Genomic DNA, 16,083 nt, shown 5'->3' with positions numbered 1-16,083 from the left:
TGACTTCCAGAGCGATTTCCACTATTGGTTTTTATCATTAGCTTACTAGCTAACCAACTGTCGTCAATGCATTCCTGACTGCGAAGGAGGCGCTAATGAACATTGTTCAGTGCCTGTGTTCAGTTTCATCAAAATGCAATGGTATTGTGAGCTCCCATAGTTTCCCAGTCGATGTAGAGCTTTATTATGGTGGATAAGGGCTTTCTCGTAGACAACATTGGTCCGTGCAAGGTCTACCGGCCAGCCTTTCTGTCAAGACACACACAGATGCCAGCGCATGAGGTTAGGGAGACCCAATCCATTGCCAGGCTGAGAGTGCATGTTGAATGATCCGTGGAGTAAAGGAACACAAGCTGTTTGACACAGTCATCCCCCTGACCATCTCAGGCAGCTTCAACCAATTATTTGTAGTGGTATGCCTGTTGGTCAACTATCAACACGGACCTTTGGTCAGAACATGGGCCAACCCAGCATACATGTACACGTTTATTTGCTAGCAGTATTTATATCTATGACATGCATCAATAAATTGTGTTATAGTGAATATCCATTTGTGTGGAGCTTGTATTGGCTTTAATTAGGCAATGAGTTTAGGGGAAAGAAATCAAGTAAACACAGAATAACCAGAATGCAAGATGGAATACAATTGGCTGAATATTTTTCAGGTGCATTTTTTTATGGATATGGACTATCAAGTGTTCTTGGCTTGTGCCAACGCTGTTTTGTGTCTGTGCAGCTGTGAACTGGTGGTGCAGCAGGAATGTTTAGTTGAGAGTAGTGCGCTGTCTGGTAAAGGGCCACCAGATGATTGCACATAAAACTTCCTGCAACACAGGAGCAGTGGCTATGGACCACCATCACTGGTAGAGTGCTTTAACACCATCTGTGAAGATAAGTGTGATTAAAGACTGAAGTGAGAAACAAAAATGATGTGGCTTATAAGTAAAACATAGTAGTGTCTGGTCTTCTTAATTAGGGGCTCATTTAACTATACAGGAATACATTGTGTCTTAGTAACACAATTACCAAACACTGCATCAACAGATCTTTACCAAATAATCTGTTCAGTATGCAATTCAAAATTGGGATCCATCATTAAGCTCTAATAAGAGTAAATGTTGACACTGTCCAACATACCATGATGACAGTGTCCCACAGGAGATGTTTAACAAGGTCGCTAGTAGCCATCTATAATCTTTCCCTACTCTCATGCTGTGAGGTTTCACTCTTCCTCATGAACCTGTGACAGGCACTCCTCATGGTGATCTCCAATCATCAATGTATCTAACAAAGATACATTGTTGTTATTTTTAGCTAGGAAATATAGCTAGAAAGCATAATTTAAGAAATCTTAACAAAAATACACTCAGGTAGATTCTGTCAGCGTTACAAATTTTTACAAAGTAACTAGCTAGCTACAGTTACTAGTTAAATTAGCTAGCTAGCATGATTGTAGCTAGCTATATCTGTCACTGACCTGGTCCTCAACTTCAAAGTTGTGTGTGTATATAGGAAGCTACATAGACACACCTTGAACTAATTTTCGTTCTTGCTAGCTGGAGTCTCGTTGGCTGATTTAATAATTTGATGTAAATCATTAAAATTATATTTGAGGCAAGTCCTGAAGACGCCTAGTAAAAAAAAAAAAACTGCGACAGAGGTAGTAGTAATGTTACATCATCGATAACTAGACCGACTGACTTTCATCTATAGTATGCGCCACCGGAAATTGCCACACCGGTAGGAAGCGTGCTTTGAACAGTCGGTCATGGAATGCATAAGGGATATTTATCTGATTCAGTTTTATCAGTTGGAGTGAAAACCTACAGGTTGGTAGCCCTCCAGGAATAGGGTTGGAGAGCCCTGCACTAGAGTCTAATCTGGCCATGTCATTTAAGATTGCATGAAGCGCATAATCTAGAATTTTAACCATGACCTTCTCCCCCACACTAATGGTACTCCCATCACCATGCATCACCCAGGTCGTAAATTAAACCATTGACCTGGAATTGCGTAAGAGAAGGAGATCGATTAACATACAATATTGAACACCTTTACCAAAACTGTATACACTAATCTGCATACAACCAACCACCTTTTGTGAATAAATAGCTAATAAACCCCTTTGGAAAATAACTATATTTAATATACAGTATGTAATACTGAAACAATAAGGACCTCTCCATAAATGTACATTATCAAAAATAAAGTCTCCGAAAATATAGGCCAATCAAAAATAAATTAGAATAGAGCGAAGTCATGACCACGGCACATTTGTAACAAACACAATAAAAACAGAACAGCTACGACCAAAGGATTTGCTCTCCAGCCTAATGGTCAAAGGTGGGTGGGGGGGGTTACAGTTAAGGCCTGGTGTGGCTCAGAGAGGGGTCCAGGTTGTATCAGCTAGGTCCTTTGGAGCAGGTTGACAGCCAATGCCAGTCCAATAGAGGAGCTATGAGGTCAGATCCATTTCTACCATTCTGTAAGTCAATCTATTCCACACAGAGGGGACGGCTTGGCTGTGTGAGGTCACTTGGATCCTGGCTTACAATCCCTTAGGATGAGGGTCCACAGTAGTCCTCTGCTACTAGCATTCTTTACATACTGGTTGGCCAGAGGGTAAACAGAGGCTTCTTGGTCCTCCTCACCCCTGTTTGTCAACTCCATTCTCCTCCTTTAGCGTTTGTTCTGCCGTTTATCCATTTCTTTTCGAAGCCGGGCCTGCAGTGCCATCCTCATGGTGGAGTCCAGAACATTCTCCTCCGCTACGCGCTCCACCACCCTCTCTGGCTTATCCTCCTAAGAGACAAATGGAGCACAGGGGTCATGACGAGGACACAAAATATTTAAGTGATAATGCCAGAGAAGCCAATGTTTTGAGGATATATTGGCATGGATGAGACCCGAGACGAAGTCAGGACACTGTTGTTCAGAGGAGCTTGTCAACAACACAGCTAACAATCACTTCAAACTGATGCTGGAAAGACTGCACACTAGCTTAACGTCATTTAGTTGTACCTTTTTTTAAATCTCTCACACACCTACACACGATTTAGATTGGCTGAGAAAGGCTGCTTGCCTGTCTCATCACATTAATTACTATGGGGCAGCTGGAGATTGAATTTCAATATTGAAACATAGTTGCAAATGTCAGAGAGAGACAGCAAGGTTTATACAAATCTCCGCTGTTGAAAACAAAATGTTCGTCTAAAGGATATGTGAGAGAATGTCTCTGTGTTTTTTTCTAGTGGAGATCAAGTTTATAAATTGTCAGCTGGGTTGATGAGACAGTGGATTGCGCAGTCAGATGGAACATGGTAAATAGGCATTTTAACGTCACAGATTTAGCACGTGGTAACTTGTGAAGTAGACACCGGCTGGAATGCGGTTTTAACCAAACCGCATTCAAGATTATACCCACCCGTTGTGTAAACATATAGGACACTTGAAAAAGTGAAAACTCTGCTGAAGGTGTTGAAACTACACTATATGGGCAAAATAATTTGGACACCCCTTCAAATTAGTGGATTCGGCTATTTCAACCACACCCGTTGCTGACAGGTGTATAAAAATCGAGCACACGGTCATGCAATCTCCATAGACAAACATTGACAGTAGAATGGCCCATACTGAAGAGCTGTGACATTCAACGTGGCACCGTCATAGGATGCCACTTTTCCAATAAGCCAGCTCGTCAAATTTCTGCCCTGGTCAACTGTAAGTGCTGTTATTGTGAAGTGGAAAAGTCTAGGAGTAACAACGTCTCAGACACAAAGTGGTAGGCCCACACAAGCTCACAGAACGGGACCGCTGAGTGCTGAAGCTCATAAAAAAATATTTTGTCCTTAGTTGCAACACTCACTATTGAGTTCCAAACTTCCCCTGGAAGCAACATCAGCACAAGAACTGTTCATCAGGAGCTTCATGAAATGGATTTCCATGGCCGAGTAGCCGCACAATACCAAGCGTCAGCTGGAGTGCTGTAAAGCTCGCCGCCATTGGACTCTGGAAATGCGTTCTCTGGAGTAGTGAATCACGCTTCACCATCTTGCAGTCAGACGTACGAATCTGGGTTTGGCAGATACCAGGAGAACGCTACCTACACAAATGCATAGTGCTAATTGTAAAGTTTGGTGGAGCAGGAATAATGTTCTGGGACTGTTTTTCATGGTTTGGGCCAGGCCCCTTAGTTCCAGTGAAGGGAAATCTTAATGCTACAGCTTACAATGACGTTAGACAATTCTGTGCTTCCAACTTTGTGGTAACAGTTTGGGGAAGGCCCTTTCCTGTTTCAGCATGACAATGCCCCCATACACAGAAATGGTTTGTTGAGAACTTGCCTGGCCTGCACAGAGCCCTGAACTCAACCCCATCGAACACCTTTGTGATGAATTGGAACACCAACCTAATCGCCCAACATCAGTCCCCGCAGCAATTTTCCAACATCTAGTAGAAAGTCTTCCCAGAAGAGTGGGGGCTGTTATAGCAGCAAAGGGAGGACCAACTCCATGTCAATGCCCATGATTTTGGAATGAGATGTTCGACTAGCAGGTGTCCATATACTTTTGACCATGCAGTGTATGAACGTGACCAATAAACTTGATTTGATAGACAGACCTTGAGTACGATGTAGGAGGTGACATGGCCAGAGTCAGCCTGGTAGTCCAGCCAGAAGAGCTCAGTTCCATGAGTCTCTGGCTCTGTACTGGATCCACTCTCATTCCACTCCTCAGCACCCACTCCTGGCTGAGATCCATCTGGAGACACATACATACATACATACATAAATCACCACTTACCAGAGCCTTCCATCAAGTTGAGAGAAGAGTTCATACTATCAGCAGTGTTTTCTTACTTCCACGTCGAGGATGGTACACTTGGATGTCTGGTCGTCGGGGGAGTCGGGAGGTAGTGGTGTGCCTGGGCCTCTGATGCTCATTGGCCTGCTTCACCTGCTTATCATAGTCATCTCTGCAAGACATCAAACAAGTCAGTGCAAAGAATCTATCAAAACATTTAGAGAGCATCTTGACTGGCTGCGTCACCTCTTGGTATGGCAAATGCTTGGCATCCGACCGCAAGGCACTACATACAGAGAGAGGGTTGTGCGTACGGCCCAGTACATCACTGGGGCCGAGCTCCCTGTCATCCCTGCATGTCCCCAGGCACCCTCATTTGTTGACTTCTGTGATCGAAAAAGCCTTGGTTTCATGCATGTCAACATCAGAAGCCTCCTCCCCAAGTTTGTTTTACTCACTGCTTTAGCACACTCTGCTAACCCTGATGTCCTTGCCGTGTCTGAATCCTGGCTCAGGAAGGCCACCAAAAATTCTGAGATTTCCATACCAAACTATAACATTTTCCGTCAAGATAGAACTGCCAAAGGGGGAGGAGTTGCAGTCTACTGCAGAGAGAGCCTGCAAAGTTCTGTCATACTTTCCAGGTCCATACCCAAACAGTTCGAACTACTAATTTTGAAAATTACTCTCTCCAGAAATAAGTCTCTCACTGTTGCCGCCTGCTACCGACCCCCCTCAGCTCCCAGCTGTGCCCTAGACACCATTTGTGAATTGATCGCCCCACATCTAGCTTCAGAGTTTGTTCTGTTAGGTGACCTAAACTGGGATATGCTTAACACCCCAGCAGTCCTACAAGCTAAGCTAGATGCCCTCAATCTCACACAAATCATCAAGGAACCCACCAGGTACAACCCTAAATCTGTAAACAAGGGCACCCTCATAGACGTCATCCTGACCAACTGGCCCTCCAAATACACCTCTGCTGTCTTCAACCAGGATCTCAGCGATCACTGCCTCATTGCCTGTTCCCGCTACGGAGCCGCAGTCAAATGACCACCCCTCATCACTGTCAAACGCTCCCTAAAACACTTCTGTGAGCAGGCCTTTCTAATCGACCTGGCCCGGGTATCCTGGAAGGACATTGACCTCATCCCGTCAGTTGAGGATGCCTGGTCATTCTTTAAAAGTAACTTCCTTACCATTTTAGATAAGCATGCTCCGTTCAAAAAATGCAGAACTAAGAACAGATATAGTCCTTGATTCACTCCAGACCTGACTGCCCTCGACCAGCACAAAAACATCCTGTGGCGGACTGCAATAGCATCGAATAGTCCCCGCGATATGCAACTGTTCAGGGAAGTCAGGAACCAATACACGCAGTCAGTCAGGAAAGCTAAGGCCAGCTTCTTCAGGCAGAAGTTTGCATCCTGTAGCTCCAACTCCAAAAAGTTCTGGGACACTGAAGTCCATGGAGAACAAGAGCACCTCCTCCCAGCTGCCCACTGCACTGAGGCTAGGTAACACGGTCACCACCGATAAACCCATGATTATCGAAAACTTCAACAAGCATTTCTCAACGGCTGGCCATGCCTTCCGCCTGGCTACTCCAACCTTGGCCAACAGCTCCGCCCCCCGCAGCTACTCGCCCAAGCCTCTCCAGGTTCTCCTTTACCCAAATCCAGATAGCAGATGTTCTGAAAGAGCTGCAAAACCTGGACCCGTACAAATCAGCTGGGCTTGACAATCTGGACCCTCTATTTCTGAAACTATCCGCCGCCATTGTCGCAACCCCTATTACCAGCCTGTTCAACCTTTCTTTCATATCGTCTGAGATCCCCAAGGATTGGAAAGCTGCCGCAGTCATCCCCCTCTTCAAAGGGGGAAGACACCCTGGACCCAAACTGTTACAGACCTATATCCATCCTGCCCTGCCTATCTAAGGTCTTCGAAAGCCAAGTCAACAAACAGGTCACTGACCATCTCAAATCCCACCGTACCTTCTCCGCTGTGCAATCTGGTTTCCGAACCGGTCACGGGTGCACCTCAGCCACGCTCAAGGTACTAAACGATATCATAACCGCCATCGATAAAAGACAGTACTGTGCAGCCGTCTTCATCGACCTTGCCAAGGCTTTCGACTCTGTTAATCACCATATTCTTATCGGCAGACTCAGTAGCCTCAGTTTTTCGGATGACTGCCTTGCCTGGTTCACCAATTACTTTACAGACAGATTTCAGTGTTTCAAATCGGAGGTCATGCTGTCCGGTCCTCTGGCAGTCTCTATGGGGGTGCCACAGGGTTCAATCCTCGGGCCGACTCTTTTCTCTGTATATATCAATGATGTTGCTCTTGCTGCAGGCGATTCCCTGATCCACCTCTACGCAGATGACACCATTCTATATACTTCCGGCCCGTCCTTGGACACTGTGCTATCTAACCTCCAAACGAGCTTCAATGCCATACAACACTCCTTCCGTGGCCTCCAACTGCTCTTAAACGCTAGTAAAACCAAATGCATGCTTTTCAACCGTTCGCTGCCTGCACCCGCACGCCTGACCAGCATCACCACCCTGGATGGTTCAGACCTTGAATATGTGGACATCTATAAGTACCTAGGTGTCTGGCTAGACTGTAAACTCTCCTTCCAGACTCATATCAAACATCTCCAATCGAAAATCAAATCAAGAGTCGGCTTTCTATTCCGCAACAAAGCCTCCTTCACTCACGCCGCCAAACATATGCAGTTTATCACAGTGCCATCCATTTTGTCACTAAAGCACCTTATGCCACCCACCACTGCGACTTGTATGCTCTAGTCGGCTGGCCCTCGCTACATATTCGTCGCCAGACCCACTGGCTCCAGGTCATCTACAAGTCCATGCTAGGTAAAGCTCCGCCTTATCTCAGTTCACTGGTCACGATGGCAACACCCATCCGTAGCACGCACTCCAGCAGGTGTATCTCACTGATCATCCCTAAAGCCAACACCTCATTTGGCCGCCTTTCGTTCCAGTGCTCTGCTGCCTGTGACTGGAACGAATTGCAAAAATCGCTGAAGTTGGAGACTTTTATCTCCCTCACCAACTTCAAACATCTGCTATCTGAGCAGCTAACCGATCGCTGCACATAGTCTACCGGTAAATAGCCCACCCATTTTTACCTACCTCATCCCCATACTGTTTTTATTTATTTACTTTTCTGCTCTTTTGCACACCAATATCTCTACCTGTACATGACCATCTGATCATTTATCACTCCAGTGTTAATCTGCAAAATTGTAATTATTCACCTACCTCCTCATGCCTTTTGCACACAATGTATATAGACTCCCCTTTTTTTTCTACTGTGTTATTGACTTGTTAATTGTTTACTCCATGTGTAACTCTGTGTTGTCTGTTCACACTGCTATGCTTTATCTTGGCCAGGTTGCAGTTGCAAATGAGAACTTGTTCTCAACTAGCCTACCTGGTTAATTAAATAAAGGTGAAAAAAAATTTAAAAAAAAAAAGAATCCAGGACTTCTATATCAGGTGGTGTCTGAGGAAGGCTCTAATAAAATTGTCTAAGACTCCTGCCACCCAAATCATAGACAAGCAATACACACAATCCAAAAAGTTGAAATAAATCAATTAATATCAGAATGAGCAATATATCAGACTCTGACATCATTCAGTCTGATATTTATTTATTTTACTTTTTGGATTGTGTGTATTGTTTGTATCACTAGGCATTATTACTGCACTGTTGGAGCTATGAACACAAGCATTATGCTGCATTATGCTACAAATAAACTTCGATATATATAATGACACAGATACAAAGATGAGTCCTCTATCCATCTCTACGGCCTGTTGTTCACAGGCGTATCTGTCCGCTCATTGGCTAGAATGGTCCCACCTGATCGCGCCTGCCTTCCATCTTTGGGATATGCATTTTCATTGTTAGAGCGGTAGCATGTATATATTGTCAATAGAATATACAGTCTTTAGTTATAGTTAGGCACGTCCCAATGAACCCGTATTGCACTATCCTTTTGACGAGCGGAAGGTCGCTGTTATATGTTGTGCGCATGCGTAGAAGTGGTTAGGCGTAATATCAACATTATGTAGAAAACACTCGAAATTGAACATCTGCATGCTCTCAGAATGAATTACATTGATAAAATATACACTCCACGTGTTAGCACAGATTAACAAAGTTTAGTGATTCACCTGGCAATCTGGTTCCTTCGAATGTGGTGTAAGAAACCGTGGCTCATGTCCAAACGACCCGTGCGTTTATATTTGAGCTCTTGTTCTTCATCATCCCGCAAAATCTCCATCGTGATTGATAATTGATTTAGTATTTCTTTATATTGCGCCACACCACAACAAGCTGCATCTTAACGTTAATCAAGCTGTTAAAGTGGGCTGCTGTCCAACTAGAATTGCACACGGAGTTACGAGCCTGTTCATAGTCTATTTTTAATATCACGTTTCTACCCCGAAAATGATCATTTTCTCACATTTTGAATCCTCATTAATTAATTATCTAAATTGTATAATAACCTATGTGTGAAAGCTGCGTTAAGTTAGAGGCCCACATAAAAACGGCCAACATTATTCAATCTCAACCGTTCGGTTTTTGCCAGAGTAAACGTGAAAACTCGGGGTACACTCTGGTTGGCCATTTTGATATTGTAGTCTGGAGTTTGCGTGTTTTGGCGAGCTTGCTAGTTAGCGAAATAAACTCACCAGTGGCTTTAGCTAGTTAACTATACATTTTCTCCATACACAACAAAGATTAACGCTATGGTATCTGTAAAACGGGAGCGAGAAATTGACTTGGAAGACGATGAAGGTAGCTAGCCAACATATTTTAAAACTTGTATAAGCGAACTCTAGATAGTCACACGCTACAATAACTAGCGAACGTTGCCGTTTATTTCTAAACGTGTAGCTAGCTAGGTTAGCTGCTAAGTTAGCCTAAATCACATTGTTGGTAGCTAGCTCTAGCTGGCTAATTATTGTTAGCTAGCTAAGACCCCATTCAAGCATCAAACGTGTTTTTCCTAGGTGCGTTATTGTTTGCCGCCAGAGCAGAGGTTTCCTGTAAAAAGAACGAGCTGTGTTAGCTAACGTTACCTAGCTAGATACGATTGTTGTCATTATTAGTTAACATTTAGCTACACTTAATTTATTTGTTGAAATTGTTCTTTGTCTTACACAGTACCTGTGAAAATTGGCCGTTCGTCCGAGGACCGCAGAAGTCGCCATTGTCCCTACCTCGACACAATCAATAGGTAAAGTCAACTGGCCTTAACATGGAAGATGCACAAGATAAGGCATTTGTTGAATGTGTACTCTTTGTGTAAATCACCTCTAACACACACATTTGTCTTCAGGAGTGTACTGGACTTCGATTTTGAGAAGCTATGCTCCATTTCCCTCTCCCACATCAATGTATACGCCTGTCTCATCTGTGGGAAATACTTCCAAGGTAAAGTATCCTATACTTCAGATTCACGTTGTTTCCCCCCCACTCTCTCTACCTGAGAAGTGTTCAGAAATGTTTTGATCTAGGCCGAAACCAATGTAATGTATATTCCAGGTAGAGGTCTGAAGTCCCATGCCTACACTCACAGTGTGCAGTTCACCCACCATGTGTTCCTCAATCTGCACACCCTCAAGTTCTACTGTCTACCAGATAACTACGAGATCATTGACTCATCGTTGGAAGACATCACGGTGAGTCTACAGAGATGGGTGGTGCACACATTAACTCTGTAATCAGAAAGAACGTGTCAAATGCATCAATTCAAACAGGCACTGATTGAATGGTGCTAAACTGATAGTTCTGAATTATAACTTTTTAACAGTTCTTGTTCAGTCATGGTTTATACAATCATCCAGTGGTATGTGTCTAAAGTTATATAGTGGTGGTAATGTATTTTTCTTTGTGTTTTAGTATGTACTGAAGCCCACATTCACCAGACAGCACATCTCTGGATTGGATAAGCAGGGAAAGCTGTATCGAGCCTATGATGGCACCACCTATCTGCCTGGCATCGTAGGGCTCAACAACATCAAGGCTAATGACTATGCTAATGTGGTGCTGCAGGTAACACTGTCATCCAACACAAGAGTATCCACTGGTGAATCTGACATCTCACCATTCACATGCTGCTAAACATTTTCCTGTATGGTGGTCATTCATGTTGCTTATGGTGAACTGTTTTTATCCTTTCAGGCCCTGTCCAATGTGCCCCCACTGCGGAACTACTTTTTGGAAGAGGAGAATTACTGCGGCATCCGTAGGCCGCCGGGTGACATCATGTTCCTGCTGGTGCAGCGATTCGGTGAGCTGATGCGCAAGCTGTGGAACCCACGGAACTTCAAGGCCCATGTGTCGCCCCACGAGATGTTGCAGGCCGTAGTGCTGTGCAGCAAGAAGAACTTCCAGATCACCAAGCAAGGTAGGATTTTATTATAACACATTCAGTGAGACAGAGCCTCAATTCTCAAGAGCAAATTTATTTTTAGTACAGTCAGATGTATGTGTTACAACATAATGTGCGAATAAGCTATGCTGCTGATTGGTCTGTCCTTCAGGGGATGCTGTGGACTTCCTGTCATGGTTCATGAATGCTCTGCACGGTGCACTGGGAGGAACCAAGAAGAAACCCTGTGAGTGTCAGTGGGAGGTGGAGGGAAGGATGTTGGGGAAGTGTATTCTGCCTCATTGTACAACCTGGGAGATTAACAAAGATATTTCCCACTTCTTTCCCCCCTCTCTCCTATTGCCATTATAGCAAGCCTTACCAAAGTGTTCCAGGGTTCCATGCGTATCTTCTCCAAGAAGCTTCCTCACCCAGATTTGGTAAGTTGCTTATTGTCAACCCTTTGTTAAAGACTTCAACATTGTATCACAGTTTAAATCCTTATTTGTGAATTCATGACTCTTCAATATGATTACATATTTGAACTGTTAAATTGTCCATGTTACATGTCTTTCTCTCCCTCTCCAGCCACCAGAAGAGAAGGTGGCTCTGCTTCTGAAGGAGGAGTACCAGGAGGAGATGTCTGACACCACCTTCCTCTTCTTGACCCTTGACCTCCCCACAGCTCCGCTGTACAAGGATGAGAAGGAGCAGCTCATCATCCCACAGGTCCCCCTCTTCAACATCCTGGCCAAGTTCAATGGCAACACAGAGAAGGTACTGCCCTCAAACTCAATTAAATTTGCTCAGATGAACAGCACTCCTATCTCCATGCCAGCCATCTCGCCCATCAAGTGAGATGGAAACTAGCCTCGGAAGCCTAGGTTTCTCACGTTATTTTTTTTCCGAAAGCCTGGGGAAATTCTCCTCGGGAAGATGACAAAAAGGGGTGGAATACGGTGATCAAGATGTAAGCTAGTGATGAGTTGCCACTTATCAAGTCAATCAAATATTTAGCATGGGTGGATTTACAAACATGTGTTTCTGAAAAGATTTCAGACTAGCAACAAGCTTGCTAGCGTAAGATACAAAAGTAACGCTGCTAGTGCTCCCATTCAAATGCAAAATCTTCCAAAAGCAGAGTCAACGAGACAAGATTTAGAATGTTTGCCTGTGAGACTCCAGCTTCTGTTTTGAAAGAGATTTGATCACCTCTTCTTTGACCTTTCCTCTGAACCCTCCTGTTTGCTTTTAGGAGTATAAAACATACAAAGAGAATTTCCTCAAGAGGTTCCAGTTGCTCAAGCTGCCCCCCTATCTCATCTTCTGCATCAAGAGGTTTACCAAGAACAATTTCTTTGTGGAGAAGAACCCCACCATTGTCAACTTCCCCATCACGTAAGTGACTGTTGCATACTTTCCCCATATACTTAGTTGTAATTTTGCGTTGTGCTCAGCCTTATGATTCTGTGTGTTTTTGACTGACCCCTTGCATTTGCTCCTTGATCAGGAACGTAGACCTTCGTGAGTATCTGACAGAGGAAGCACAGGTCACAGAGAAGAACACAACCTATGACCTGGTGGCCAATGTGGTGCATGATGGGAAGCCCACTGAGGGGGCATACAGAATACATGTCCTGCATCATGTAAGTGACAGCTGCGTGTTTTAGGATTTTTTTTTTCTTCTGGTGAACTCTACAGGTGCAAATTTGCAAAGCTTTAGATGTGTAATATTTCGTGATATTGTGAAAGAAAATACTCATCCTCTTCAGTTAGTGGTGCTAATGTGAGCCTGTCTTTGTCGCTGAAGGGCACTGGGAAGTGGTACGAGCTCCAGGACCTGCAGGTGACAGATATCCTGCCCCAGATGATCACACTGTCAGAGGCTTACATTCAGGTAAGTTCTATTGTCACATTGATCACTGAATATACAATATGCTGTTCTCTAACTTACCTGTTTATGTCTAGATAAGTTACTGACTCCCACTAACTGTCAATTGTGTTGATGTGTGGGTTCTCTGTGTTCCAGATTTGGAAAAGAAGAGAGAGCGAAGATGACACAACTAACCACACTGGGGCATGAATGAGGCATTTAATGAGCATTGATCATATTTAAAGATTGATTGTACAGGAAAGAGCTGTCACTCGCTGGCTAGTGGTCAGACAGTATCCAGTGGAATTGGATACTGTCCAAGATGACCTCCGGGTAAGCCCACACCACATGAGGACCAGGACATTTTATTTGAGGATTTTGGCTATAGCGAAAACAATGATGTTTACTATTTTTTGTTTTTCACTTACATTTTTAACTGTAAATGGTAGATTAAACCAGTTTTGGCTTTTCTGTTTTCAGTCATTAATATTATTTAAGATTTTGCACAATTTGACACATTGATTTATTAGTCTTAGCCATAGTTGGGTCTTTATTTGTGAAACAAGGAAGTAAAAACAATAAATACAATTCCAACATTTTGAATAAGACATGACCAAATAGTGAAGGTTACAAAAAGATGTTCATATTATAAGCAGTACATTATAGGATAAATATACTCATGTATACACAAATACTTCGGACTCACACATGAATATTACTTAGATCATAAAAATGAAACCTAAACATAGTTTAATATACAAAGGCAATGTATTGACATATTACTGGTTAAAAGGATGTCTCCATCAAAGGAGGTATATGTTCACTCAAATATATTTCTTCAAGACACTTCACTTTATTTACTGTACCATATTTGTTTTCCCCGATTATGACTGATTTTATATGAATAACTTTATTGCAGGTAACAGGGAAAAGTAACAATTTCTAATGTAAATGAGGTATTATGCTTGTGGATATATCTGCTTAAAATGTCCACAGTTCTTTTAACTCAATCATTTACAGTATGTTTGAATGAATTACTTACTGTACTCGTAATGGCCCACACAGTGAAAATCAAACCTGACACCATCAAATAATCTCAGTGCTACACCATTAGCCTACCACAAGTACAAATCTAAAGAAGGAAATGTACAGACATTTTTCTCAAATTGCTCAATAGTGCAATATAATACCTATTAAATGTACAAACAAATTAAGGCAACAGTGCAGTCATTAACATGTGACATTCTTAAACACACTTAGCAGTTAATAAATGCAGATAATTCATCATAGCTTCATCCATGAAGGGAGATCTAGGTGTGGTTTTCAGCTCTAGTTCCTCATGACCTTCTGGCAGAAGTCTACCATCTGGAGTTGTATTAAAATAAAACCAGATCAGATATAATGCACTATACCAAAACATTGATGTGGGTAGTGTTGTTTTTCAGACAATAAACCCTGGCTTGTACTATGCTCTAGTTTGCTTATTTACCTGTAGTTTGGGTTATTGTATCAGATAGTAAACCATGGCAGATCTAGTTTACTTATGCCACACTCCTGAGAGGTTTTTGCATCCCTGCAGATGTAAATGGGTACACTGGTTCTTCCTCTGAAGATGCTGCTCTTTCACAACAACGCACACATCAGCTCTCTGGAGCAGACAGTGACAAATAGCCGATATACTGACTAAGAGAAGACTCAGTCACTCTACACACAATCACACCACTGTTGTCACTGGGACAGTCAATCTACAAGAGTATTGGTCTGGGGATTATAGACAGTGAGGTTAGGAATGTCATACACTGTAGAGACAGTGGATGACCTCTACTATGACTGGGATGTGAATGGTTTAATTACCTCCCATGCATCCATTTGGCTTCCCAGAACCTTCTGCAGCCTGGGGCCTTAGAGTTTAGTGAACATTTCACACTGGAAAAAACACAGACGGGCATAATGAAACTGACGTAACTGCTACTCGCTGTTTATTATCTATACATAGTCACTTTACCCCTAACTAGATGTGCATTCGGAACGTATTCAGACCCCTTCACATTTCGCTGTTACAGCCTTATTCTAAAATCAACTCTTTACATACTTTGCATTCAGAAAGTTTTCAGACCCCTTCCCGTTTTCCACATTTTGTTACATTACACCCTTATTCTAAAATGGATTAAATAAAAAATGTTCCTCGTCGATCTACAAACACTACCCCATAATGACAATGCAAAAACAGGTTTTTAGAAATTTGTGCAAATTTATTTAAAAAGAAAAAATGGAAATATCACATTTACATAAGTATTCCGACCCTTTACTTAGTTCTTTGTTGAAGAACCTTTGGCTGTGATTACAGCCTCGAGTCTTCTTGGGTATGACGAGCTTTTAAAATAAGCTTTTAAAACAAAAACTGATACCTTATTTACATAAGTATTCAAACCCTTTGCTATGAGCTCAGGTACATCCTGTTTCCATTGATCATCTTTGATATGTTTCTACAACTTGAGTGAAGTCCACCTGTGGTCAATTCAATTGATTGAACATAATTTGTAAAGGCACACACCTGTCTATATAAGGTCTCACAGTTGACAGTGCATATCAGAGTACAAAGGAAGTGGATACTGAGATCGAATTAAGCAGTGCAACCAGCAAATTTGGTGAAGAAAAATGTTCTGAATGGACAACTGTAGTATTTGAAAGTTGGAACAATAAGGAAATAGTCTAAAATTGGAGTGGATGACAGGTGTGTAAATGATAATGAATCGCTTCTTTTTGGGATGCGTTTGAGTAAGGCTGCATATGTGGAAAACTCGTTTGAGGTGTTAAAAATGGTGAAGTATGCGCTTGGAAAAGTGGACTCTGTCAGAGTGACTAGGAGAAATCTTATTTTGATTAATTGTATTTCTGAAGAGCAGAGGAAGATTGCAGTGAGCCTCAAAAGAATCCGAACAACAGATGTTTTTTGTTTTGAACTTCGGTGTAGATCACCCGTCAAAGG

At 42.7% G+C, this 16,083-nt stretch overlaps 2 protein-coding genes across 2 annotated transcripts; one reads left to right on the top strand and one right to left on the bottom strand.

Moving 5' to 3' along the window:
• Positions 1-472: 472 nt before the first annotated feature.
• On the bottom strand, positions 473-9,242 carry LOC112262856 (UPF0561 protein C2orf68 homolog). The gene is made up of 4 exons (XM_024438655.2): positions 9,015-9,242; positions 4,859-4,974; positions 4,621-4,760; positions 473-2,802 (listed from the first exon to the last, which is right to left on the bottom strand). The coding sequence occupies exons 1-4, from the start codon at positions 9,122-9,124 to the stop codon at positions 2,680-2,682; spliced, it is 489 nt and encodes a 162-aa protein (XP_024294423.1). The 5' UTR covers positions 9,125-9,242; the 3' UTR covers positions 473-2,679.
• A 145-nt stretch (positions 9,243-9,387) lies between these two features.
• LOC112262855 (U4/U6.U5 tri-snRNP-associated protein 2) lies at positions 9,388-13,565 on the top strand. Its single transcript, XM_024438654.2, has 13 exons — positions 9,388-9,642; positions 10,012-10,084; positions 10,187-10,281; positions 10,393-10,529; positions 10,750-10,902; positions 11,032-11,257; positions 11,394-11,468; positions 11,594-11,661; positions 11,810-11,998; positions 12,477-12,619; positions 12,732-12,867; positions 13,032-13,118; positions 13,251-13,565. Exons 1-13 carry the CDS (start codon positions 9,594-9,596, stop codon positions 13,302-13,304), a joined length of 1,485 nt encoding a protein of 494 aa, XP_024294422.1. The 5' UTR covers positions 9,388-9,593; the 3' UTR covers positions 13,305-13,565.
• The last annotated feature ends 2,518 nt before the right edge of the window (positions 13,566-16,083 follow it).

This window comes from Oncorhynchus tshawytscha, linkage group LG12 (assembly GCF_018296145.1).
Source record: "Oncorhynchus tshawytscha isolate Ot180627B linkage group LG12, Otsh_v2.0, whole genome shotgun sequence".
NCBI classification, from domain to species: Eukaryota; Metazoa; Chordata; class Actinopteri; order Salmoniformes; family Salmonidae; genus Oncorhynchus; species Oncorhynchus tshawytscha.
This window is presented reverse-complemented; position numbering and strand designations above follow the sequence as displayed.